The 27,000-nt window shown below is 38.1% G+C and overlaps 1 protein-coding gene across 1 annotated transcript in view; it reads left to right on the forward strand.

Moving 5' to 3' along the window:
• DPYD (dihydropyrimidine dehydrogenase) overlaps positions 1-27,000 on the forward strand; it is a 643,333-nt gene that overhangs the window by 499,260 nt on the left and 117,073 nt on the right. Inside the window, exons 17-18 of the mRNA XM_063298272.1 lie at positions 545-665; positions 3,331-3,450. Of these exons, the coding sequence (XP_063154342.1) occupies positions 545-665; positions 3,331-3,450 (241 nt within the window). The remainder of the gene's footprint in view (positions 1-544; positions 666-3,330; positions 3,451-27,000) is intronic.

The following is a 27,000-nucleotide window of genomic DNA, read 5'->3' on the forward strand; positions in this document are numbered from 1 at the left end:
TTCTGCATTTTTCTTGTCTCTTTTAAGTGATACATGTTTTGCTTCTGCTTTCTCCTTCCTCCCCCTCCTCCCCTCCCCTCCCCTAAAATAGGGTTGGGAGAGGCTGACAGGTGAAGGTATGTGTTTGTAAATGGCAAGCAGTTTCAATTTCAAAGCACATATGGTTCCTGTTTATTTAAAAAAATGGTCAATGGTTCCCTCCTAGGGCGGGGATTACATTTTTAAAATATCTTTTTCTAAGAAAAGTCTAGTCTCTTAGAATGGTTTTCTTCTGCTGATTCACATCCTTTTAAGATTCCAAACTGGAGCCTATCTAATTCTACATCACATAGCCATCCTCTACGGTTGTACTATGCTTTAAAAATCTATTATATTTTAGTATAGTTTTTCCATACTACTTAGAACATTGACATAGCTTAAATTAATGAGGCAAAGCAGAGTATTAAAATATAATTTCTGAAAACTACAGGAAAGCAGATTGTTGGAAAGTTTTGATCACATTACTTTTAATTATGCACTGTATTGATCTGACCTATTTGAACAGGATCCAGAACTGGTGCGCAACATCTGTCGTTGGGTGAGACAAGCTGTTCAGATTCCTTTCTTTGCCAAGCTGACTTCAAATGTCACAAGCATTGTGAACATTGCAAGGGCTTCCCAAGAAGGTAACAAATTCAGATATATCCCCATTTCACTGTTTTTTTTTAATTTGTAACTTGATGGGTTCAAAAGTAAAATGCTATTCTAAGAAATAGGGAGCATAATAAGTTTTAAATTAAATTAAAGTAATTTTCCTTTTTCTTTTTTCCCCATTTTCTGAGCATGAAAATTAATGTGGAAAAACATGGGTCAAACTACAACCTGAGCCATATGTTACCTGGACCGTCATCTACAAATTATGCTTTTTTCCCCTTTCAATGTTGAAAAGGGTTTGGAAGCTTTTGGGGAGGTTCCCCAGAAGTCCTCAGTGCACTCACTTTCTATACAGACCCCAACCTCTCCGGGGGGTCACCTCCTTTGTATTTGCCATGTGGTGTGTTTCTTTTATTCCTTACTATTACTTGTCCCAAAGAGTATTGGCAAGCAAATAAGTGGTCTGGATTGCCTTGTTCCTCCTTGCTACTTCCAAGCTTGCAATTTTCTCTTTTGGGGCCACAGTATGTGGGCAGGCAACCCAGAGAGAGGTAGTGAGGATGAGGAAAACATTTCCAGGGGCTCCTGATAGTGGTCTTTAACCTGGGACATGGGCCTCGGCAAGTGTCCAGCTGTTCTCAGTTTTTATATCATTTGCCCCCTTTATCATGCAGCTGTTGTTCTATTTAGTACAGGTATTTTTATATCAATATGCTTACTTCACTTCACTTCACTTCACTTCACTTTAATTGATTTGGTATGGCCATCTATTCCAGAAGACTCAGGGTGGAGTAGTGCCCCCAAAAGCAGTAAAAATTATTAAAACAGTTTAAACCCTCATAAACAGGCATCCTGGACTAAAACAGCTAAAACAATAAACAGTACAAAAATACAACAGGGGCCCACCAATACATAACAACCACAGTTAACCCCAGGCCTGGGAAGAGAACCCGGTCTTAAAGGCTTTTTGGGACCCCAGGAGAATGGGTGCCATCTGTATCTTTGGGGGGATGCTGTTCCAGAGGGCAGGGGCCATGACAGAGAAGGCACACTTCCTCCATCCCACAAAATGGCAATATTGAATTGTTTTTCGAACTATTCCATGGAACTCTAAGGTTCCATAAGAACTTGATGGGGCTATGTGTGAGATTCAGGTGTGTTTTTTTTTTTCTTTAAAAAAGCTCCCTTGAATGCTGCCAATTTTCTACCACTTTTTCTTTGCCTCTTCATCAGGGATTCTGAGATCCCTCCCTCCCTCGATCCCTCCCTCCCTCAGGTTCTGTAGCCTGAAAAAGCTGGAAGCAGTCTGTAAATTTGGAGCATGGCCAGTACACTTCCCTATTTCTTACCTTCATGAAAATATCTGATTGGGGCTTTTGTACATGCAGTCAGTTTTCTATCTTTTCGATTTTATCCAAAAATATGTGATTTCAGGTTTCATGTATCACTTAGTACATATGTAGACATAAGTAAAACTTCCCTATAGGATTCACCAGCTTAAAGAGCTGTCTAAAAATTGAAAAACCCTGTTAGTGGAGTCTGTGTTCACTAATAGTTATTCCAGAAGTGAATCTTATTAAAATTCTCTGTTCCTATTATCACCATCAACCTGATGAGAGTTCTGAGGAACTGTTTCTGTTTCACTGAATTGCTATCAGTCTCACTGTGACCCTGATTATTAAGGAAAGAACATAAAAGCTTTAGTGGGAGGTCATTATTGATGCAAAACTGAGGATAGGGCAGAGCGAAGGCACAGTGAGGAGGGGGTAGACTTGAAGCTAGATGCCATTATATTTAGATGGGAGGGGAAAAAGTTGACAAGGGAGTTGATAGGAAGGAGGAAAGAATAGGAACAGAAGGAAAAAGCTTAGGGATAGAACCTAAGCTGCCTGTGGACTGACAGGAGAGCAAGCTGCAAGTATTGAGAGGGAATGTACTCTCTGAAAAAGGTTAGTTAGGGGAAATAGAGACTATGGCATTAGGATAGGCTGCATAAGAATAGGACTGCCTTGCCCATTGCACCAAGATGCCATTAGGCTTAACTGCTTGAAAGGGACCAAAAGAATGCTTTCTCCAGGAGAAGACTGGAGAAAAATTGCCAGCTCTTCACCCTCCCAATTAGGGCCTGATAAAGCCATTGGTATTCACACGTCTATAGAAAAAAAGAATCTGCAGTGAGTTGATTGAAAATAGAGATGACGCCTTTGGCATTTTTAAAAATTAGCAACCATTAATGTAAATTACTAAATTAGTGATCTTAACAGCTAACGATAATATTTTGCCTGTGATCATCCTTAGAAGCTATCGGGGGAGGAGGGGAAGTACAGTTTCCTTACTTAGTCGTTAGGGTCATTCATAGGAAAGAAAAAAGTGTTGCATCTCTCTGTCTGTCTTCACCTTGTCAACTATAAACATTCTCTAGGCCATTTCATTCATTACATATAAGGACATGTGAGTATGACACTGTACATGCACTTCAGCTAATCCACGCCCTGTGAACAATGTACATCAGGATTTACATTGCATTATTTAAATTTTCTCTGTGAATGTTATGTTATATTAACGCTATGAATTGTGGACTTGACACTTTTTTTAATAGCTAGAAAGCTTCATCATCTAATTAGTACTACCATGAAACAATTTCTGTAACTTGCTGTATTAACATGCTTATTAAAGCTATCTCTAAATTTGTTGTAGGTGGTGCAGATGGTGTTACAGCCACCAACACTGTGTCAGGGTTGATGGGACTGAAAGCAGATGGCACGCCTTGGCCTTCTGTAGGACTCAGGAAAAAGACCACGTATGGTGGAGTATCAGGTAGGTATTGCTCTTTCTTATTAAAAATGCCTTCTTTGCGGCCTGAAACCACCAAGAGATACTTTTAATATGACTAGAATATTGTATCTGTTGTATTTTTAAGTTTCTTGCTGGTCAGTGTTTCCTAATAGTCATGACAGATGGAACAGATTGACTGTGAACACTCATGGGCTGCCCTTTCCTTAATAGTGAAACACTGCAACAAAATGTACTGATAGGGTCACCCCTGAGGAACAGGGGAAGTCTCTTTTCTCTTATGACCCACATTTTTCCTGGGATTTTTCGTTCTGTCACAGTTGTCAGGGCACATGTTATACAGAGGCTAATCAAAGGGCATTGGAAGAAGAAAAATATAAACATTCCCAAACGTGTAGTTTTGTGGGATTTTTAACGTGCTGCACTCCATATCCTCCTCCCTGCTGTAATCTGCCTTCTTAACACATTTCCATAATCATGTTTCCTCTGCTATATTCCCCAGACTTCAGTGATCTAATATTTCCTCATTTTCATCCCTTTGTGATACATACACCCAACAGCTCCATACAGTGGATTCCTGCATAGGTTGTTATTTTAAGTCCTCTGGTGGGGGAGGGGGGAAAAGTTGGTGGACAATAGTGCAGAGCTTTATTTTCACTGATGGATTAATCTGTTTGACCCCATGGCCTCAGCTGCTGTGACACCATGAACCTGGGCCTGCAGAGACAATGCCGGTTGCTTCTGGACTGTAGTGGTATGGAGATTAGTCTCCTTGGAGATATAAACAGTGGTAAATATTCATAGCATAATGGTATCCCACTGTTTGAGCAAAATGCAGCTGAATCAGGCCAAATATATGTGGTAGAAGCTAGACAGACAAAGAAAACAGCCTTCTTTCCTGCAGGTCTATTATTCAGATAAACTCTTCCTATTTTAAAAGAAGCATTTAAAATAAATACTTAAAGAATATAAAGAAAGACATTGGGTTACTTCAACCAGTTCCTCTTCCATCCCTGTGGGGTGTCAGGTATGGGGTTGGGGGGGAGGGCTAGGCAGGCAGAGATACAAAAAGACTGACAGGGAAGGCTAAGGGAATGCACTTGCATACTCTTGGGGTTTAAGTACTTCCTACGCTTTATTATCCCATTTCAATTTTTTCCAGGCTGCCATGTTGACAGCAAAAGAATAAAAGAGGTCACCAAGGGTGCTGAGCATTAAAAATTAATAAAAGAACTATTGCAGTAGTATTTTATATAAGTAACGTGATTTGGTGGCATGTGTTTTTTTCCTACTTTCATTCATTTCAAACTGCCATTTCTGAATATTTCTTTATCGCTTGTCCGTCCAATAAAACTATAAAATTGCTGTATTATGAAAAGCACGTCCTCTGTGCCACAAATTTAAAGCATGTTTATAGTACTGATTATAGTGGCACCTGAACCCTTTACCCTTTTCCATGCCTGTCCCCATTTCCATAGTAAAGCTCTATTTTCATATTTGAAAATTCATTTCATTTATTTACAGGGGCGATATATATGATTTCCATTTGAAAAGTTCCAGTATGTGAGAAGTAAGGGAAATTTCTCCTCCAAATTTCAGAATAATAGCATTTTTGCAATGTAGGTTTAAGGTTTTAGCATTTACAATATTAACAAATGAAGGGTGGTTGGGAGGATAAAATTAACAAAACACCAGTATCTAGCCAAATCATTATGAAGTCCCATTGGTTTCAGTGGTAGATAGATTCCCAGATAAATGCTTCGATTCAGCTCTAAAAATTGGTAGATTTAGTAAACTAAATAAATGAATGAAGTTCCCAACATTTCATTAAAAGCATGCACAGTTAGGATAATGGTAAAACAATTTCAAGCATAGCCATACTACTTTACATCCTTTGCAAACAGAAGGGCATACGTTGTTGCTCTATTAAATTGGTAACGAGTTGGCTAGGATGTCAAGGGGAGGTTAAAGTCCCAAAATAAAGTCCCTGTTTTCCAATGTTAGTGTCAGCCTCCTGGATGGTTGGGATAAACCTGTCATTTATGTTGTACAAACAGAATTGAGTGGTTTAAAGGAATTTCAGCCCTTTCTTCCTGCTTCCAAACAGAGACCAAAACCTAGAAGGGCCACAAAAAACTGAACTTCTTTAGGCATTTTCATTTTCCTGCAGTAGCTGGCAATACTTCAAATATGAGCTCTGCAAGACTGAATGGGTCATCCATAATTCTGCCAACTTATGTGGATGGGTGTTGATTTTCTCAGGGAACAATGCTTTGGTCAGTCACATCTGACTAGAGTATTGCAAATAGTACATATGGACATAAGTATTCAGCCTTTTACTCTGAGCTCTTTTATATTTTCCTCAAAAGGTTAACTTGATGTTTTCAGAAATTAGAGCCAGAAACAACTTTGACCCAAGCATAGTTGTACCTCTAATATCAGCCAAGTAGTAAGATGTATATTCTGGTCTGAAGGAAATCTGGTTAACATTTTGTAATTCTGGTTCCTACCACTCATACTATCATATTGTAGGTGCATCTACATCCAGTGAGCCTCCCTGATCTGTTGAATGCATGGTAGATCATAGTGCAATGATAACTTAAGCCTATGTTAATCATGGAAATTAAATCCAAATTAAAGCACTGACAATATATGGCTTCCAACCTCTGCTTAAATATGCCCATGGAGGAAAGTCCACTAGCGCTCTGAATTGGTTCAAACAGCTATTACTGTTAGGAGTTTTCTTCGTAATATCATTTATTCCATGGCCTGACCTGTGCAGTGCATTTCCCCCAGTGCAACATGCTTTGAGGTGTTTCAAGAATGCTATCTTATCAGACTACCTTTCTCAAGTCTAAATGTTTCCAGTTCCTCCAGTACCTTTTCATAAGACTTATTTCTAGTCTCTGCTGATCATCCTTACTAGCCTTCTCTGATCTACTTTGTCTGAATCCTTCTTAAAAGTGTGGTGCCTAAAACTGGATTCAAAATTTAAAGTAATGTCTAACCATCACAGAATAAAGTGAAACAGCATGATTTAGAAACGATACTTGTATTGCTGCGTCCTAACATTGCATTTACATTTACCCGTTCTCCAGGATTTTGCAACATAATGCTTGAGCAGTGGGCCAAACCATCAGCAAGTTTTTCTTAACATCTTTCACCAGCCTCCAGTCAATCTGAGTTTTAGTTTTCCTAATATAATTTCCTCACTTAATTTTTTTGAAATTCTATTTTTATATCCCCTTTCTTGAGAACTTTCATGCATTTTGGGCTCCTTTTCCCATTAGGTTTTCTCAACATGCTTATGTATTTGGATTTTTATTGCTAAAATCCATCTTTTGAAGTTCATATCACATGTTTGACTGTGCACTGCTTCACTTTTCCTTAAAATTATGAGCTCTCATGGTCACCCAATACTCCTGTTACCACCTACCTCAACAAGTAAAGGATGGCTAATTGTCTTGTGCTTCCATGCTCTGATTTATTTTATCAGCAAAATAAATCAGGAATTTCCTGAAAAGACCATGCTTCCCATAGTTCATCTCCCAAGAGATGCTGAGATGATCACTCCTACTTCAAAGATCAGCATATTCTCCTTTGAGAAAGATAGTAGACAGAAATAAGAATATTGTTTGTATTTGTTCCTCACATATTTCAACACGATGTCCCCTATGATATTGCCAGATTAATTAACTTGGATATCAGAGGCAGTGTGGTTATTTTCAACATACTCCTGTTCCTTTTGAGCAGCTTGTATCTTTATTTGCTCTATTGACTCAGCCAATGTTGGTCTGAGATCAAAAGCTAAGTAGTGTTGGGCATGGTTAGTATGTGGATGGGAGACTAGACTTAGAAGTTACAAAAAAATTCCCAGTGGCAAAATACTTCTGTAGTGCTACCAGTAAAAATACTTGATTTTGTCTATAAGTCACCAAAAAATTGACTGGAAGGACACTTTAACTTGAGTTGTTACATTCCATCAGGTCATTACTGTCCTAACAGTCAGAAATCACGCTGAGACGAGGAGTAGGTCTCTAGTGTTTATTACTGCTACATAAGACAGAATCCTAACAAACTGAAGAAGCGTGGGAAAAACCCAGACAGATAAATCCCAAAAGTCAAGGCGGGTCTGATCTGTGTCTCTTTGAATGGCTGCTTAATTCCTCAGTATTACGCATGTGTTTTCCCCCCCTGGATAGAGGCCCCCTCCTGCTCGCCATCAGTACTCATGACAATTACTCTAGGCTTCTGTTACATCTATTCAAATGTATTTGACTTGTACCAAGAATTCAAGCTCACCTATAGACAACAAAGACCATGAACTTTATAAGCCAATGTTCTTCCTGAATTTTTATTGAATGTTTAATAGATACCATTACAGCAACATTCTCACTTCTTTCCACAGCACAGTTTTTTATCTGTGGTCCTTTCTTCAGGGTTTTTTGTCTCTAATCTCTACAACATTCACTTTAAAGCTCTCCTGATCAAGCTTGCCATGATTGGACTAAACATATTTTTTACCACCATTTGCTTAGCCAGTCATTCACTAGCAATATTCTATTTTCTTTTCTATATTTCCATAGGAAAGTATGGATGAGTCAGCTGATTCCCCAAGATCCTGAATTTGCTTGCTTAACCTTCAAAACATATGGTGATGTTCTTAGTTGTTCTTTGCAATATAATTTCTTCTCAGAGTAGTTAGCATGAAGTGATAATTGTCCATAGACTTAGAAGTTATACAGCCACATCCTTCCTCCTAGCAGGTAACATGCACTTCATGAGTATATCAGTCCAATCAGAATGTTGTGTCAGTGTCTCATAATACTAGGACTCTTCTCAGTCTTTTTGCAGAACACAGTCAGTCTATCTCCTCAAAGCCTGTTTCTTCTTTGACAGCCTGGAAGTTGATTTCAAAGTTCCAAAGGTGCAGATTATCTTCTATAACTCTTGCTTCTGGTTATTCCTTTTGTCTGAACTTACTCCTTTGTTTTACTCTATTTCATATGGATATTTGTTCCCTCTTTCAGTTCCTGTCCTTTGTTTGATTTGGGGGGGGGGGGTATGTATGTGTGTATCTTCAGCTGTAGTTTGGCCATGTGCCACTTCTATGTTTTGACTTTTTCTTTAAGGACCACAACAAGCTTGAATTTGCTGCAAAGGCATGGAAGGAACACAAATATATCACAAGCAGTAAAGGCCACTTCCACAAAATCCTGCCCATTCATCTTTACTATCTCTTTCTTAAGCTATTACCAAAATATTTCATTTTCCAGGGCTTCAGGTTACCTGAGTTCCTATTGTCCACATTCATGGAAAGAATTGTTAAGAATTTCCCTTGAACAACTCAACCAAATTTTTGTTAGTTCATCCACTTTGCTAATTCTGTAAAAACTGGCTGCTTTATATACCTCATATAGTCTCTTCACTTGTCTCTGCTTCCTCAACAGATAGCAGTATCCAGCCCACCATAATGGGAACTGGGAGCTCTTGGAACAGACAGTTGAGATCAGCAGTATTCAGGATATGACCTACTCACACTACATAGCTTGAGCACACAATCCATCAGAACACACACATCTTTCGTTGTTGCCCTTGAGTCAGTGTTGACTCCTACTGACTACCAGGACAAGTCCCAGCAGTTTTCTTGGCAAGATTTCAGAAGTGGTTTGCGATTTCCTGCTTCCTAGGGCTGACAGGGAGTGACTGGCCCAAGGTCACCCAGGTGGCTTTGTGCCTAAGGCAGGACTCACGACGTCCCAATTTCTAGCCTGAAGCCTTAACCATTACACCAAATTGGCTCTCAACTTTTCTAGTGATTCTTAAAAGTGTCACTGTTTCTGGATCAGCAGATCAGTTTTCTGAAAGAGCTGGTATAACTTATCTGTCCAGTTATTTCTGATTATTAGAGGACTAAAGGTATTGCTATATGATTTTCAAAACACGGCAGAACTCTGTTCATGACTTCAAAGTAAATCCTTAAAGAAGACAGGTCTGCCATATACACAAGCCCTTCCTTCAATATTCCCTGTCACCAAAGCACATTATTTCAGGACTCTCTGTGTTTTATCATACATGGTTGTGTATGTGGATGGATTTTTTAAAAAGCACCAATTAAATTTGTCTCCCATTTTGCCCTAAGAATATCAAGTAGAACATAGCCACTTTTTTTTTGGAAGATTTCCATTTAGAAGGATTTATTGCTCAAACTGTCTCACTGCAGTTCTTTCCATGCTATGCAATTGTAACTACAAATTGTTCAATAGGTGGAGAGCCCACTGTTTGCGTTTTACTATGCTATTTTTGTATTACTGAAATAAATTATTCTAATAGGATTATTTCTAAATTATAGATTTGTAAAAGTAATATAGTGTGCATTACAGTGGGGGGGAGGGTTTAATAGAAAAACCTATATTCCACAATCAATGACAGCGAAGTAATATCAGTAAATAATTAAAATATTTATTCAGGTTTACTCATCCTATATTATGACTTTAGGTCATATTTTATAATAGGATCATAGATCTTCTTCCTCAAAACATATACAGTAAGATGATTATTTTACTTCTAAAAGCTTTGGTAGAAATCGGAGCTTTATTCATATTATTTAACATAAAGTTTATTTTAGTTCATAATATAAAACATGGACATTATGAATTGTCCATGCTGGTATGTATATTGAAAGCAAGATCTGCTAAACATAAAAGGATATATGTTTCAGTGTATGGAATAACTCATTTTAAACAATGCAATCTGTTTGGAGTTGTGTTTGTTCCCCACGGTCTCAGCATTTTCAATTCGGTAAAAATGCATCTCTTTTGCCAGGTTTTTAATTGTTAATTAATGCTTAGCATGGGCTTTAATTCACATTTTGCCTTTTTGGATTCTGGTTTCTTTTGTAATTTGTTAACCTCCTTAAGTGTTTGCCTGAGTAGGGGTATGCATCGAATAAATAAACTGATCTGTAGGGACCACATTCTAGCAACTTCATTCTTCCATTTCAGGTGATACAGACTTTTTGCATAAAAAATGTAAAGCATGAACTAGTGCCAGCTACTGTAAATCCTTATTCCTTAGACATATGTACTTCGATTTGGAAGCACAGATAGGGTAGCCTACATTGGTTTCCCAGCAATTTATATTTCAAGCTCTGTCAGAGGTAAGAGCTTTATTTATTTCATCTCGGGAAGGTGTCCATGAAGCTTATATGTTGTCAAAACTAAACAGAACTTCACTTTAACTTTGTGTCAGCAACTTGTACTGCAGTGTCATTTTGTTTGCTGTTCTACCAAGTATGATACCTCCTTCATGTAACCTACATGAGCAAAACTGTCCTGGTCATGAAAAAGTTGGCTGAATATACATGCATGGGTGCCCACATATAAAGACTGGATTGACTGTTTGAAAAAAACATTTAATGAAAAGTTATTTTAAAAGTGCATTGATCCAGAGTGGACAAACACATACATACACACATGCTAAGAATTTTGACAGCTAAGTTCCTAATGTGTAAGACCTAGAGATTAGAAATTTCTGGGTTTTTTTCCAGTTAGTTTGATGGTCTTTCACAGATTGATAATGACTTCTGGGTGGGTATCTTTTGTTTGTTTGGTAACTCTTCTGTGGTTAAAATTAACAGCCATTCATGAATTATTTATTTCAGTTTTTAGTTGTTAAAACAATTTATATACTCGGTCTTCCCAAGAGACTGGGTGGTTTAAACCCATGAAAATACAATGAAAACAACCAATAATCAATAAAATTCATATTCCTGATTTAAACATCCCAAAATAAATATATACATAACACCACATACAAATCCAGAACCCAGTCCAGGCAGCCCAACAGTCTTAATTCCCAAGGCTTAGCAGAACAAAAGTACTTTGACTACCTTCCTAAAAATCTGTAACTCAGGGGCTGCCCTTCTATAGGCAACAAAGCAGAGCCCTTAGAACCTATGTTATTCTGCTATAGTAGCACATTTTGAATCAAAAACAGCTCCAAGTACTGTGTATTATAGAAGTCTAAATTAGAGTTAAATCAGGCTTCCCATTTCAAAAAGGACTGCAGCTGGCCACCAGCTAAAGCTGGAAAAATGTTCTTGGGCCACTGCTGGTCAATCAGAGCCATGCATCCAGGAGGGCCCCCAAGTTCTGGACCCACTCCTCAGGGAGCCTGTGACCCCATTCAGAGCCAATATAGAAGCTGGAATGGCATCAGGATATTTAATGCAAACAGCTCTGTCTTGCTAGGGTTCACCTTCAACACCTCCATTCACCCCAGGATAATGAAATAAAACTGATTATCTTCAGCATGATAGGAACTGAAGGATAATACCTTCCATTGGTTAATGGAGCACCCAGCAATATTTTGTACAGCACTAAAACATACACAGACAGACAGACATTATTTTACATTGTATTATTATTTCAAACAAACAAAGTAATATTATCATTCACCAATTTTTACTTTTTTGAATATTTAACCATTAGCTATCATTTTACAAAAGAGCCTTTGGTAGCAGTGTATTTAATCCAATAAATGGATAAGATATTAAAATCACATTGTCTGCATATAATGAGAGAGAGAGAGGAAGACCAACTCTTTTGTCTTGGGAAAAATCTGTCATGGAGTTTGGAGACTATCTTACCGCTAGATAATAAAAATAAAAAGGCAGTTGTCTTTAGTTGAGAGGATGTGTAAAACTAATATAGAAATTATATGTTAAATCAACTTTTTCAAAGACCCATTACTTTAAATGTCAGAAAATGTACATGTATAATGAAACATGAAAATTATGTTCATATCCTCCCATAGCATCTGTACACTCTTCTATAAGAACACTGAAAAAAAACCATAAATCGTTAGGTAAGAACGCATCTCACCTTAACAGAGCTTTACTAGGTGGTGTGTCAGTTAGGATTCATTAATCTCTAGTCACACTTTCAACTACTAGTGGGCATGTTTTTCAACTATTTTGGTTGCCCAATATCTTAAAAGCCTGTGTTGGATTAATATCTGCTTTGGTTTTTAATAGCCTATTAATCAAGGATTTATGTTTTTCACTCTTTGCGGAAATTTATGATACAGTTAACTAAGGAAGAGTCATATTTTAAAGGTTAATCATACTCCTTACTTGCATCACTTAATTTCAGAGGAACTGCTTTGTTCTCATGAGTAGTAATAAAAATATTTAAGCATTTGTATAATGCCTTCCAGGAGGAGTTGTGCAAAATGTTCCAGACTTGAAAAAAACACTCAAACTCCATAGGTTTTATTCCAGACTTGAAACGAAACATGCTGGTTTGGTCTTGTTTATGAGAAGCACTGTTTTAAGTATTCCAGCTGTTCTGACTGCTGCAATTGATGTGCTGTTTTGAAAGCTGTGATTCAGTTATTTATCTGTTATTTCCAAAAAGTTTGAAACCTCACCATTACAGTAGGAGGGGCTGATTCCTTCTCTTTTGCTGTTGGGTATGACTAAATAATCTATCATGGAGGAGAGTTCAGGGCAAAGCAGCAATTATCTAAATACATGCTTAGAACAGATGTTGCTGGTGATGAGGCGCAGTTCCTGGTTCACCCAGGTTAGACAGGATGCTGCTGCTGCATCTCCATGCAGAGAAAATATTGTGTGGCTTGTTCAAAAGATGATCATTGATAAAAAACCTTTCAGTTGCCTGCCTGCCTGCCTTCCCACCTGGTTTCCTACTAATAATTCTTTGCTATAGAGAAGATAGTGTTCGTGGGTTTCCATGGGCATATTATGTTATGCTTTCTGCTTTCTTTTGCACAAAGGGAAAAGGGAAAGAGATGCATTTGTGCACACGGTGTGCTTTATGCAAGTGTTAATGTAGTTGAAGTTCCCAGGTTGTAAGATATAAATGTAAAAATTGTGTTTTTGTTTGTGGCAATTGAGTGTGTGGGCAGTATGCACTATGGGTATGAACTTGGGTTTTGTGATGTTGAGCTTCTAGGGTGTATGTGAAAATGAAAAGACTGTTGTTTTTGCTGATTTGTTGAACACTGCTGACTAGCAAACGCGGTAGTGTTAATATAGAACATTGTTTTTAGTGCTGTTGATGCTGTTATTCATGCACTAGCTTAAGCACTTTTTTTTTTTTGCAGCTACTCCTAGTAGAAATAATCACATCAATCCAGGAAATGTGTTTTTCTTTGCTGTGGAAAACTATGCCTGTTAAGCAGGCTACAAAAATTGCTCAGGCTAAAGCTTTGCATCCATTGCATGTTATGCAGTTATTTAAAATCTTTTCAATTGTTTTTAATTCATCGCCTAAGAAATTCTGCATAGGTTGGAGAGAAAAATAAGTGAGCAAAGGGCTTGTTCTGACTTTTCACTGTTTCCTATGGTCAGTACACTTACAGTTCCATTCTAGAAAGCATACTGAAGGTATTCTGAGTTTTGTTCTCTTAGGACATAGCCAACTCAAAATGTTCTGATAGAACATTTCAAAAGGAACTGTTTTGCCCTATCTAACTTGAAATAAAATATATTTTCCCTGTTTTTCAGCCTTTGCTACATGTACATTTTGTCTCTAGTCCTTTCAGTAGTACCGCAGCTTAGGTCAGCATAAATTTTATATATAAATAAACAAACCAAAGGTTTAGTTTAAAATGTGTAACTAACAGCCAGCCACTCCTGTAAGTTAGCACTGCAGCTGGTACATTAGCCTAAGATGATAAAAGGTGCTTCTAATGCCCTGGGTCATGTTTGGTGTTAATTGTTAAAGTAGATCCAAGAAGTCCTACTGCACTGGTCTGGGCCATGTATATACTGCACTATAGGAGAATATCTTACATTTGCAAACAGAAAAAGCAATCCTTAAAATAAGGGTTAATTCTATGTATGTCCTGCATCTTATGTGAACCACCTCAATTTTGCCTTCACACAAACTTTGTCAATAAGATTGGGTAAAAGAAGTGACTAAACCTAGTGAACTTAATGTGTGAATGGAGAGTTCAACCAACTCTGCTTTCCCAAGTGGGGAAATCAGGTGTTACAATATATTGGCCCTTTCAGTCCAGATTCTCTATCACAAATTTGTGATTTGACAAAATCATCTGATTAACAATATAATTCTACAAAATTGGCTCTGAAGTAAGTCCCATTGTGTTAAATAAGATTTATTCCTAGATCAATATGGATTAGAATATAGTCTAAATTTCCTTATTTAGGAATAATGCTAGCGGCTAAGTTAATGGGGAGAAGACGACTATATTTTCCATACTTAATCTTTGGACCAGTGTGTGCACAGACTGGAGGATTAAGTTCAGAGGATCAACCTAGAGCTTCTGAAATACTCAAAACAGAGTCTAATTTAATTTCTTGAAAACAGATGTTTCACAAATAGTCTGATTTGATTCCATTAAAATAGATGTTTGTGTGTCCTGCTTTCTAGCATTGGAGAAACACAAATAACTGAAACATTTTGTTTTAAGCTCAGTGAAATACATTTTTTTACCAAACTAGATGATTTTCATCAATTAATTTTCATCAAAATCCATAAAAACTTCAGCGCTTTGAAACTTGATTGTGTTTCTAAACCTTTTTCATGTTCTTTTGAGAGAATCGGAGGAAGAATTGATGAAATTTCTAGCAGGTAGTAAATTATGATATCCCTTCTTGTGAGTGGGGAAGCTAATTCAGAACAAGTGGCAAAGTTCATAAGCCAACAAGAATCAGAATGTCCAAATTATTATTTTGGGGCAATTGAGCTATGTCATATACAGATGGCAAAACGTGGATAAAACTGTAGAGGGAGGTGGCATTCATTTTATCCAACAAAAAATCATATCCTTTAAGTATGAACAGTATCAAGAGGATCTGGAGAAATCATTCAGGAACTTAGTGGTTGTGTACTAAGCAAAAAAAAAAAAAAAAATCTTATACGAAATAAGCAAGTTTTGTGGAAAAAGAGAAAAAGCAAAACTGTATAGTCACATGGAACAAATAATAACAATGGTGACATACTATCCATGTGATGCTGTTACTGCCTTATCCTGCTTTCCTAATTCCTAAGCATATTCTGAACTGAAGGGACATCTTTAGGTCCTTGAAGTCCAACTAATATTCTTGCCTTTGCCTCCCTCCTTCCCACTCAACCAGTTACCTGGATAAAAAAAAAAAATCCTAAGAGTACGGATATCACAGTGCCCCAGAGCTTTAGATATATAGAGGTTCCCCATGGGTCTCCAGGTTCAGACTGAAACTGAATGGGGATAGCCACACTTTCTCCAATGCATTTAATTCCAATGCATTTCCCTTTGTATCTATGAAAAAGTAATTCAGCCCAAGTTTAATAATATTTAAATACCACTGATTTCAGTTAAGTACTTTAGTTTCCTTACATTGAAATCAGTAGAATTTAAAAAATGCTTAATTCTGTCCAGTTTGTAGTATTTTTCTATAAGGAATTATTTAAATAAAGTAAAGCTGAAAGGGAAAAGAAATTGTCTAATTCAGTAACAATTTCCATGTTTGAATGATGTGACAGAAGATACATAAAACACAATTGTTTTGTCCATCATCTCAAATAAAAGATTGCAGCTGAAACATCCCTGTTACGATTTCATATGGAAAATGAATCATTTAAAAACACACACCGCATTTTGCTTTAATTCTTTTTCAAATAATGTAATTAAACTGTCTCCAGGAAATCTTGATAAGTATGCCATAAAAGTGATTTGTTAGATATATATGTACACCCATACCCATAGATATACCTAAACACACATTCTCCACACACACCCTCACGGTCTTTTTATTAATAGGTAACATATATGTCAACCTCCTGGAAATTGACTGAATGGATTTGATAAGTCACAGCTGTTTGGTCCTCTGATATAGCACTTGGTGAAGACTTAGTGGGGTGCAGTGAGAGGGGAGGGAGGAGAAGGAGCTTACATTTTCCAACTCACAAGTTGTTTATTGATTATGGGATGTCAGCTGTAGTCATTAGACATGAATCGAAATTTAGCTATTGTGAGACAGGAAATGTATGTGATATGCATGCGTGTAAGAGCAGAGGGTACAATTCAGCTCTGTTAAAATCAATGGGGCTCATACAATTTATTTTAGTGGGAGGTAAATTGCACCTGGAGAGAAAATCAGAGAGAATAGAAGAGACCACATGAAAGCCTATTTTAGAGCGCAGGGCCACAAAAAGCCTACTCAGAGAGCAGGGCTGCAACACAAATCTGATATGATTTTAATTTGGGGCTATTATTTCTCTTAAGTGGTGCTCACTCATTAGAGTGGCTCATTTACATGCATTATGTACACAGACTTACAAAGAATTTGCTTTATTCTCTTACAGTAGTCCTGCCTGCTGGCTCATTCCTTCCATTCCACCCCCACCCTGCTCTGCACTGGTCTGGGCGAAAAGAGACCAGAGCCTTAATAATAGATTTTTGACAGTGAGCTTGCCTGCTACCTGCCCTACACTAATCCTCACTGTTCATGTTTGCTTCATGGCAACAAAGCAGACAGAAAGAAAATGCCAAGTGCTGGAGTTTGAGGTACAGCCCTGCCATAGCTTGACATTTCAGCAGAATAGCAGTTTATGAGATGCATAATTTTTCATCTGGGACTCAGCTGCTATTTTCATAGAAGCTTGCAGCTCATCGACTGACTGAGAACTAGGGCAAAGGTTTGCAGAACCAATCCTTCCGTTCTTGGTTTTTTAAAATAAAATAAGTCCTTAAAGATTTTTTTTATAACATGGGTGGGGCTAAATACTGTAACCACACCACAGTATCTTTCCTTCCTGTGATGCATGCAATCTTTGTCATACGTCCATTAACTGTTGTTTAATTCATTTATTTTGTTTGCCTACCAATGTTGGGAAGTTCAGGGAGCCTTTCCTGTAGTTTTCTTGTTTCCTGTCTTGTTTCAAGACTTCAATTTAACACATTAGAATGTGATTTGGGGCTTTGCATAAAAGTATTACTAGTATTTACTAATCTGTGCAGTTCTGATATTCAAGCACAGCACTATATTAATTGCTGAGTTTGTTTTTTTACAATATTCTTGTAAGGTAGGCTGATAGTCTTACCACCATTTTGCAGAAGGAGAGCTGAGATTAAGACCACCAGTGAATTCTTTGCTGAAGCTTGATTTGAGATGGGGATATTCTGCCTCACACCCACTACAATATACTAGCTTCATCATATGAATAACTAGCTTCTCTGAAGGTTTTGTACTTCCATCAATATTTTATTTTATTTTATTTTATTTTATTTTATTTTATTTTATATTTCATTTCATTTCATTTCATTTTATTTCTAAAAATTACATGCTGCACACTCTTGTTAGTGGCTCCAGGCAACTCACATTTATATGCAATTATTATTATTATTAAAACCCAGCTAAAAATGCTTTTAAAAAACTTTCTAAAAGACCTGAGTAAAAAGAAATATTTTGAGCCTACCCTCAAACAGTATCAAGGAAGGAGCCAGCCTTAGTTCCATAATTTAGGTCCACCACAGAAAAGGCAGAATTAGAAGCTGATAAACACTTCTCTGGGAAGACCTACAAAAGGGCCCTATTGAAAATCTAAGAGAGCAAGATAGACATGTGGTCCCTCAAGTAATATGGGCTAAAACCATACAATTATTTCTAAACCATATTAAGCACATTGAATTGAGCTTCGAATGCAGTATATGCAATAGTGCAGTGATTTCCACAAAGGGTGATTGGCACCGCCTGGAAGATTCGGTACCTGTGTTGCCAAATTTTGGCCAGTTGCGGTTTTCAAACTGTTCTCAAAGGTCGCCGTATGGCATAAACCAACATTAAGATTACCAGAACATGTGCTATTGATGTAATGTGGCTATCCAGCATCTAGGACAACTTCCAAGCTGCATGCTTGTCCTGTACAGGAAATGTAACTCCATCCCCAATCTCTGAAATCCAGACTCTGGAATTAGCACCAATTTTTATACAGATTCAGATTGGTTCCCACATCTGATCGTTTACCACTCAGAGAAGTGCAAATGCTCCTGAGATATCTAATCCTGAGTTTATAGCAAAAGAGAAGAACCACTCTGTGCCATTAGCATCCTAGTGACAGAAAGCTCCAAATTTATAAATTACCTTTCCTACTACTAATACATGGTCAATACATGATCCTTTCCGCTAATATTTGCATAGATTTTAAAATATATTGGGAAATTAGGTGGTACCATGTGGGATTATCTTTCCCAGAACAGTTCCTAAAGGTTTAAGTTGAGTTTTCCTAGTGCTATATGCTGATCATACTCAAAGAAATAAAGAGTGAAGCCATCACAAGTGGTACCATCTTAGCAACGATCATATCAAGCATCTGGAAAACTTTGTTATCCCACATCATTATTTAGGCCTTTAGTAGGCCAGGTTTAAGTATCCCACAGAACTGCTGGAATTCAACTGGGGTCATCAGCTTTCAGGGGCAGGACCATACCTTCTACAGTAGAGTTAGTTATGATAGCCTAACCTTTACCAACAGTGATTCTGCCCATGGGAAGAGTGCTACTTTTGGAACTACCTTAAGGATCACACCCCTCCATGATAAAACAGATGGAGGATATGATCTGCCCCATGGACCTTTTTAAGACCTCTTTAAAATGGTCTGAGTGAAATTTGTGGAGGCAATGAAATCCTGAGCATCTCCTGTTAAGGCAGTCTCAACGAGAATATTGAAGTATTCCAAGACCAAACACCTTGGCATCTACAACACCATCTCTTAGATTGTCTAAGTCAGGGATTCCACCGGGATGCACCGCTAGCATCCCTGTCTTTGACTATTCAGAACAAGTAGCAAAGTTCCAAAGGTCTAAGAATGGAGATGGAGTCCTTGTCTGAACTAGGAAGCTAAGCATAGTTCAGCTTGATTAGGACTTGGATGGGAGACCTCCAGGAAATACTAAGGCTGTAGGCTAGACTGAGATATACAAAAAAACCCTGGAAAAGGCAGTGGCAAACCCCTTCTGTAACACTGCCAAAAGCAGTACAATGATGTGTCCATGAAGTTGTTAGGAGCTGATCCCAACCTAAGGAGACTTTAATTTTACCTCTCCAACTACTAGGTGTGCAGCGGAGCCCATATAATGCTGTTTTTTTATCTGGCAAGTCTCTGTCATACACACCAGGTTAATCCTTGATCTGATATATGATCCAGGATACTATAGCTGTGTGAAGATAATTTAAGAGAAGTGCTTCAAAGCTTGTGCCAGCACAGCACGTCTTTGCTATTCACTAAAGCAGCCTCTTTTTTTTTTTTTTCAGGCTGTCATGCCAGCTTGGGGGGGGGGGGGGGGGGGAAGCCGTAGCTGCTTTAAGAGTCATGTGAAACTGTAACAAGTTGACTTCGTCAAGCAGCTGCACCTTTTTTCAACCTTATGCAAAAGCCTGGGGGGGGGGGGGGGGAAAGACCAGCTACATTAATGAATAGCAGTGAAGTATTGTGTGCATGTATCATCCAAAGGAACTCTTCCACATCATTTTTAAGCATGCAGAGCTCAAATGAACTTTGTCTTTGTTTACTAGTGCCCTTACTCTTTGATTGACTTCACAAGAGTAATTCCATTGTTTCCAGTAGAGTATTTTTCCCTCGTGTACATTGCTTACAAGTTAATTTAAATATTTAAATTAATATACTGTATTCAAAAATGGGGAAAATATGCCTTTGGGTGTAGATATTGCCAGGGTCTGCCTAATTTAGTGACACGCGTCTTTCCAAGTCTTGGATGTAGCTCACTGTTGTACAGTATTACACAGAGCAATGGCACAGTACATCGGACTAATTAAAGAATCCTTACAGAGAACTGAGTTCTGAGTATGTCAAGATCTCAATTTTATGTTAAATATTTCCTAAAAGGCCAGAACCTTAAATCTCAGGGGTTGTACCAAGCAGTGCACTGTGAATTTAACCATAGGCTAACTGCTAATGATAAGGAAAAGAATCCAACTTGAGGCAGCTGTAATACAGTCATTGGATTAGGCTATCAATCACGCTGTTCCCCAAGGAAAATGCGAAGAAGACAAAACAGTGAAAAGGAAAATTAGGAAAGGAAGGCATGACTGGAATAAGAGTCCTCACAAAATTTATCTGTGAGTTGACTTGTATCTCCCAAGTATCAGACAGAAATGTCCAGCTTTGCTTTCAGCCTAACAGTCAAAGTGTTTTGTTCTAAGCCTTTGGAGTATGCATAAATCACCAGCTCCTGCCATGAGTCCTTGAAGAACAGCTTTTTTAAAAAGAAAGAAAGGAAGTGCACTGTGCAGGTTTTAGTTAAGCTGGCTACCTTCACGAATAGATCAAATTATTTTTAGCCTATTATCAGGATTACCTCTGTTCGTTCACCATGTTCTGCTGCTTTCATCTGTTGAGGCATTATATGCATTTTATACAACTATTGTAGTAAGCCATATATGACTATGCACATTTGAATGTAAGATAAACATTGTTTACACGTGTTAATGTAAAGAATGGAATTTGTATGTATTTGGGAAAGGTTTTTAGGCTGAAATTTTAATTGCAGAATTTGGGGAAATGTGCAGTCAGTAGAATAACTGCATTTATTGCACAATAAAACAATAACATAGCAACACACATTATTTGCAGCACTAACCAAAGAAAAATTAGAACAGGTAATCTGCCAAGGCCACATGCTGCAAAATTTATAGTCGGAGGAGAATTTGAGGGCTTTAGTCTCAAGATATCTGGAGAACATAGGGTTAAGTAAGGGTTTGGTAGGCCAGAGATCTGCCTGAAAAAATGGTATTAATAGTTTGATAGAAGGCTACGTAGAATTCCTAAGAAGGAATTTCCAGGTTTCCTTCTTCCCAAATGTAACTTCGGTTTTGGCAAGTTATGAAAAATAGCCTCTACCATAGATATGACTATGTCTCAGTTTTCATAATGTCTTCCAGGCTGTAATCAGCAGGGCTCAGAAATGGATAGGAAATCAAGACAATTAATATAATATTGGAGTTACGTTGTGTTCTAATATACAGTAGATTTGGTCCCTTAAGAAGGACTCCAGAGTCTAGGAGCCTAATTCACCAATAAATAGTTGACAGAACCCTATGACTAATTCACAATTTTCTGTGATTTCCTGTTGCTGTGGAGACAGCTCTTCCAATTTTAATTGTATTTTATTTATTTATTTTGCTTTTGACCCTTTCATGCACAGTGTCATAGTGTACTCATTTAATGGTATTGGTGTCATGGGAATTGATGCCTCTGATTAGGGAAGCATTTTGCAATGGATTTTCCCATGAAATGCATCTGAGTGTTTGAGATCATTATTACAGAGTGAACATTTTATACAACTGTAAAAGGGTCAGTCAATGAGCATAAACACTCAGTTGACAAGTCAGGAAATGAATGAGAGGACTGAACAGTCAGATAGATCACTAGAAATTGTGTTCATCTTTGGAATGTAGAATAGGAATGATTTGTGGGTGCCATTATTTGAATGGACAGAGGTAGGAGATCAAGATTTGGACATACCAGCCAAGCAGGTAGCACCACAAAAGGACTAAATTCTATTCCATGTGATATATGTACACATACCACATAACAGTGGATATAACCAAGTAGTTCCCCATGATAATAGCATATGGGCCAAATCACTTGCTATACTATAGTACTAGGGTAGTACAAGACATTCTGCACATAGATTGTTTCTTGCACAGAACAACCAAATTCAGGCAAAGCACATGTTTTCCATCCAGGTTCAGACTGTTTGTGTTTCATCTAGGCAAAGATGTCCCTCAGTAGGAGACAGTGGAGAACTGGCAGCACACAGCAAAAAGAAAGTAGGGGAATGAAGTCATTGAGACAATTGGGGGAAAAGCAGTTGGGCTGGTTGGTTTACACCATGGTATTGAATCAAATTAAATTGCAACAGTTGGGAGATCAGGGAAGAATAACGAAGGCATTGGGATGATGGGGGAAGAGATGAGAGTACATGGGCTGTTTGGTTATACCATACTTGAATTTAAAAGTGGCAGCAGCAGCAAACAGGAAGGGAAGGAAAATGCATGTGATAGTTTTATGGGCTGGCAGATAAGCCATGTGGAGGAGGATGGGAAAGAGAGGTCACTTGAAGCCATCTTGCCCTACTTGCCACACAATACCCATTTAAAATTTGGCCTTGGTTGAAATCTGGAACAACCAAGAGGTTCCAGGTTTCAGTTTAGGCATACCACAATTCACCTGAAACTGATGTGGTCGGACCCCAGAGCTACAATGTGTTGGTTCCATGCACTGAGCAAAGCAAAGTATTATCCATTTTGTGCACACCTGTAGACACATATGCATTGAATTACTTGACCTGTCATTCCAAAACTTTGAGGCAGGACTCCTTTAGGTAACATGGGATACCTCTGAAAACGTCCAAGGAAAAACATCTTTCCCTAGTTAGATAGAATATTCTTACAGGCTGGGATGTTCTGAAGGGTATAATCTTAAAATCTAGGCTGTTCTCTCATTTCAAACCAATTTGGGGAAGAGTCCAGGAAGATATGTTGATTCAGTCTCATGATAATTCTAAATACTTGATGTCTGGAAAGCAGCAGATGTTGTATTTTATATCCATTCTTGCCATTAGAATAGGGCTACTAATGTGAGTCTGAGGATGCTTCCCCACAGAAACAGTGATTGTAGTGGCAGAAGGTAGAACATATTCAAAAGCACGCAGAAGTTGAATAAAATATTGAGAATCATAGTATCAAACCTTCTAATCTAGATGTTTTCAAAAGGATTGGTTAGTTAATTTCATAAAGATAGAATATAAACTAATGCGATATAACTGACAGATTGTTATGATTGTTCTCTTATTAACCTGATTTTACTGATGTGAAATAGAATTGGAGCTTACAAAAACAATAAGGATATGAAAATTGTATAAAGTATAACTGAACATCTGTGCAAGATTACAAAGGCTTGAGTTAAGTGTTTATCCTTTCTGGAAGAGATGTCATTCTCCCATCTCCAGCAGGAAAAGATGCCCAACTGGAGCATCACTGCTGTCTGCCTTTTTCCTGTCCCCTGGGTACGTTTCTGGGCCTTGCAGGAGGCAGTAGTAATCTCAGGAACATAACCCTGTTTTTCATGCTTGCAGTATAGTCATGCATAGATCAAATATTACAGATCTACTTTAAACAACCACTGATATTTAGAAGCTGAATAAGACAATTGACAACTGAGATAGACTCGTGTTTTAGCAACATGGGGAAGGAAGGATGTTTGTGTTTTGGAAACATTTGAAAAAGCAAGTGAATGGTCTACATTGCCATTGCTTTATGTAAGCACTAAAGCATCTGATTGAATTTAGCACAATTTCTAATCTTACAGCAGAGGAAAAAGAAGAGGAAGGGGAGATAAAGAATTTCAGTGCTTGACAGAAAATAAATATTACAAAGAGTTTGTGCAAAGCATCTGGTATTTAATAAGAGCAGCATTTTCAACTCTTTAATACTGTTTCTCCCCTTTTGATAATAAATGGTATAGGCAAGGAAAACACACATTTCTACAAAACTATATCACTATTTTTACAAGATCAAACAACTTCAGCAATTTAATCTCAGTGTTAGAAAAAGGATCACACCAGCCACTCCAGAGCTGTGTCTATAAGTGAGTTTTTGTAAAGTCTCATGACGTGCTCCCTAGGTGCTAAATATTGACAAGCATGCTCCAGCAAGCAGGATCAAGCTTGGAGAATTAATACAGCTCAGGTTCTACACTGACACAGTAACCTGAGTCTGAAAACTATTATTCTACTCCATTTGTCTTGGTATTATAGTTAATGCTGTCCCGTTGAATTTGGGATTACTCTACACTGTAGCTTGCAGATTATTGTACTTTATATGCTAAAGCCTGCAGATTAACCGCATCAGGAAACTGAAGAAAATTGTTTGTATCTTAAGAAAGTTGCCAACACTAAAAAGTAGATACTTAAAATATTCTTAAGGTTTTCTTTGATACCACATATTAAGAATAAATGTATGTTTGCTTATATATTTGTGGTCAGTTTCCTGACAAAAGGCACTAGTTCATAAAGTGTTGATTGATTATGTGCCATCAGGTCAGTATCAACTCTTAGCAGCTACATAAATAGGTTTTCTCCAAGAGGATCTGCCCCTAGTCTGATTCTTCAGGTCTTCCAGTTGCCGCTGCAACTGAATCCATCCACCTTGCTGCTGGTCATCCTCTGCTCTTTCCATCCATGATGAAGTGTAGTATATGTTAAGAAGGAAATATATAAATTTTGTCAACCAAGTTTGCAAGTAGATTAAAACTCTATTTGTAAATGTTCAGTAATGGGTTATTAATCTGGAGCAGAATATGAATTGAAACAAAATATTGAGTGTTCAAAGTGGTTGAGAAGTGTCATTTTAAATGTACACTTTTTATATATCGGTGAGGAGGACACAAGGAGGCACATACATTGCATGAAGTATTGATTCTTCTGATTTTCTTTTCATATGAGATTCTGTAATTTTATTATTATTATTATTATTATTATTATTATTATTATTATTATTATTCCATGGATTCCAATATTACTTTCTAAGTAATGGAAATGTCTCATGCTAAATGTTTTTAGGTTACACAGACAAGTTCTTTGTGGGTGCATGGAATATTTAATTTAACTCAGTTTTGCTCAATGTTCATTACTCCATTAAGCAGGAATAGGCACACATTCATATCCTCCATCTCCTCCTCCTCCTCCATCATACAGGCCAGGGATCCACTGGGTACAAATATGGAGGATTAGCCTCATCTTCTCAGATGCCCTTTTTGATAACATACAACCAGATGGACAGCATACTAGAATTTTCTTGCCTCCCTTTGCATTGCTTCTGAATAAATCAAACACTTTTGCTAATCCTGCTTAACTTAGCCAGCCTGGAAAAGCTGAAGCCAGCATAAAGAGGAAGTGTATTGTGCTAATTAAAGTAGATAATGGCAAACAGCTAGTAACTGCTTCCTTCTGAAGAAAAATGGCTACAATACTTCATTAGCACTCTAGATTTTTTTTTTAATGCAGCAGTTCTGTCAGGACTGTTCTGTCCAGAACCTACCAGGATACGTTTATTTTTTAAAAACTGATCCTATAGCCTCCCTGTTATATCAACTGTCTTGGGGAAGTGTGTATATCCTTCCCCTTCTGGTAAATTATGTATTGTGAATAGTCTCTCTCTTGTCCCGGATCAGTGCTGCATGGCATATTGGGCAGTAAGGGTTCTCCAACCCTTTCGGTCTTGGGCGAGTGCTTTGGCATCCTTCCATGCGATATTCAGTGCTCTCAGGTCTTGTATCAGTGTTCTTTGCCATGTTATTCGAGGGCATCCTCGTTGTTTAACATCAGGAGGGTCCAACTCATTACCACTTTAGACATCCAGTTGTTCTCCACGTGAAAGATGTGACCAGCCAGTTGGAATCTTCTACATGTGACAATGTTATGAAGTTTACATGAGCCACTCCTTCGGAGCACGTCCTCGTTGGTGATGTGGTCAAAATATCAGATCTTTAAGATTCGGCAGAGGCACCTCTGTTGGAAGACGTCAGGCCTCTTGTTGATACTTGCTGATGCCTTCCAAGTCTCACTGGCATAAGTAGCTGTCGGGATCACAATAGAAGTGAACAGATGAAGTTTAACCTTTGGCAATATGGATGGCGAGGACCAGAACTTGTTCATCCTCTGAAAAATGGCTATCGCCTTCCCAGTGCGGTACTTAACATCTGCCTCTGCATCACCATTCCGGACAATCACACTACCTAGATAGGTGAACCTCTCTACTTCCTCTAACTGCTGCAGTCCAAGTACAATTCTTCGTACTGGGGCCATGGAGCTCACGTGCACAATCTTCAATTTCTCGGCGCTTATCCTGAGGCCGACTTTGTTTGCCTTGCCATCCAAGACAGTTGTGGCATGTTGTAATTTTGACTCATCTTCCTCAAGCAAGGCTATATCATCGGCGAAATCCAAGTCACCAAGGTGACTTTGGTCAGTCCAGTGGATGCCTGTTCCAGTCCGTGCTCCAGCTCGCTGCATGACATAATCAAGGGCCACAAGGAAGAGGAGTGGGGACAAGATACAACCTTGTCCAACCCTAGTGGTAATCTAAAAAAAAATAGTGAGTAGTCAGCATACTATATTTTCTATTGGTTGCCTTAGGGTGCATGGGATCACATAGACGTGTATAGGTGTGGCAGTGCTAGAGGCAGAGATAGAGATGAATGTATATGTGAGTGGTTGGAATGCAGCCAGATTTGCTCTCTCCTCTCAGCTAGAAACAATTCTGTGAACTGGACCTTGTACAGTAGTAACAAGATGTGCATTAAAGTTGTATTTATTAATTTACTGGACATATATGGCTGCCTATCTCATATGTTGATTCGAGGCAGCTCAAAGAAATCCATAAAAACATAGCTAAACCCCCGCTACCCTTCCCCCCTCCTGAGGTGCCAGCCAAATAGCCTCTCAGGTCAAGCCCCATCCTAGCCCAGTGCTTGGGGGAACAGCCAGGTCTTCATGGCCCTCTAGAAGGCTAAAAGGGTA

The sequence above is a fragment of the Candoia aspera genome, chromosome 3, assembly GCF_035149785.1.
Source record: "Candoia aspera isolate rCanAsp1 chromosome 3, rCanAsp1.hap2, whole genome shotgun sequence".
Taxonomy (NCBI): Eukaryota; Metazoa; Chordata; class Lepidosauria; order Squamata; family Boidae; genus Candoia; species Candoia aspera.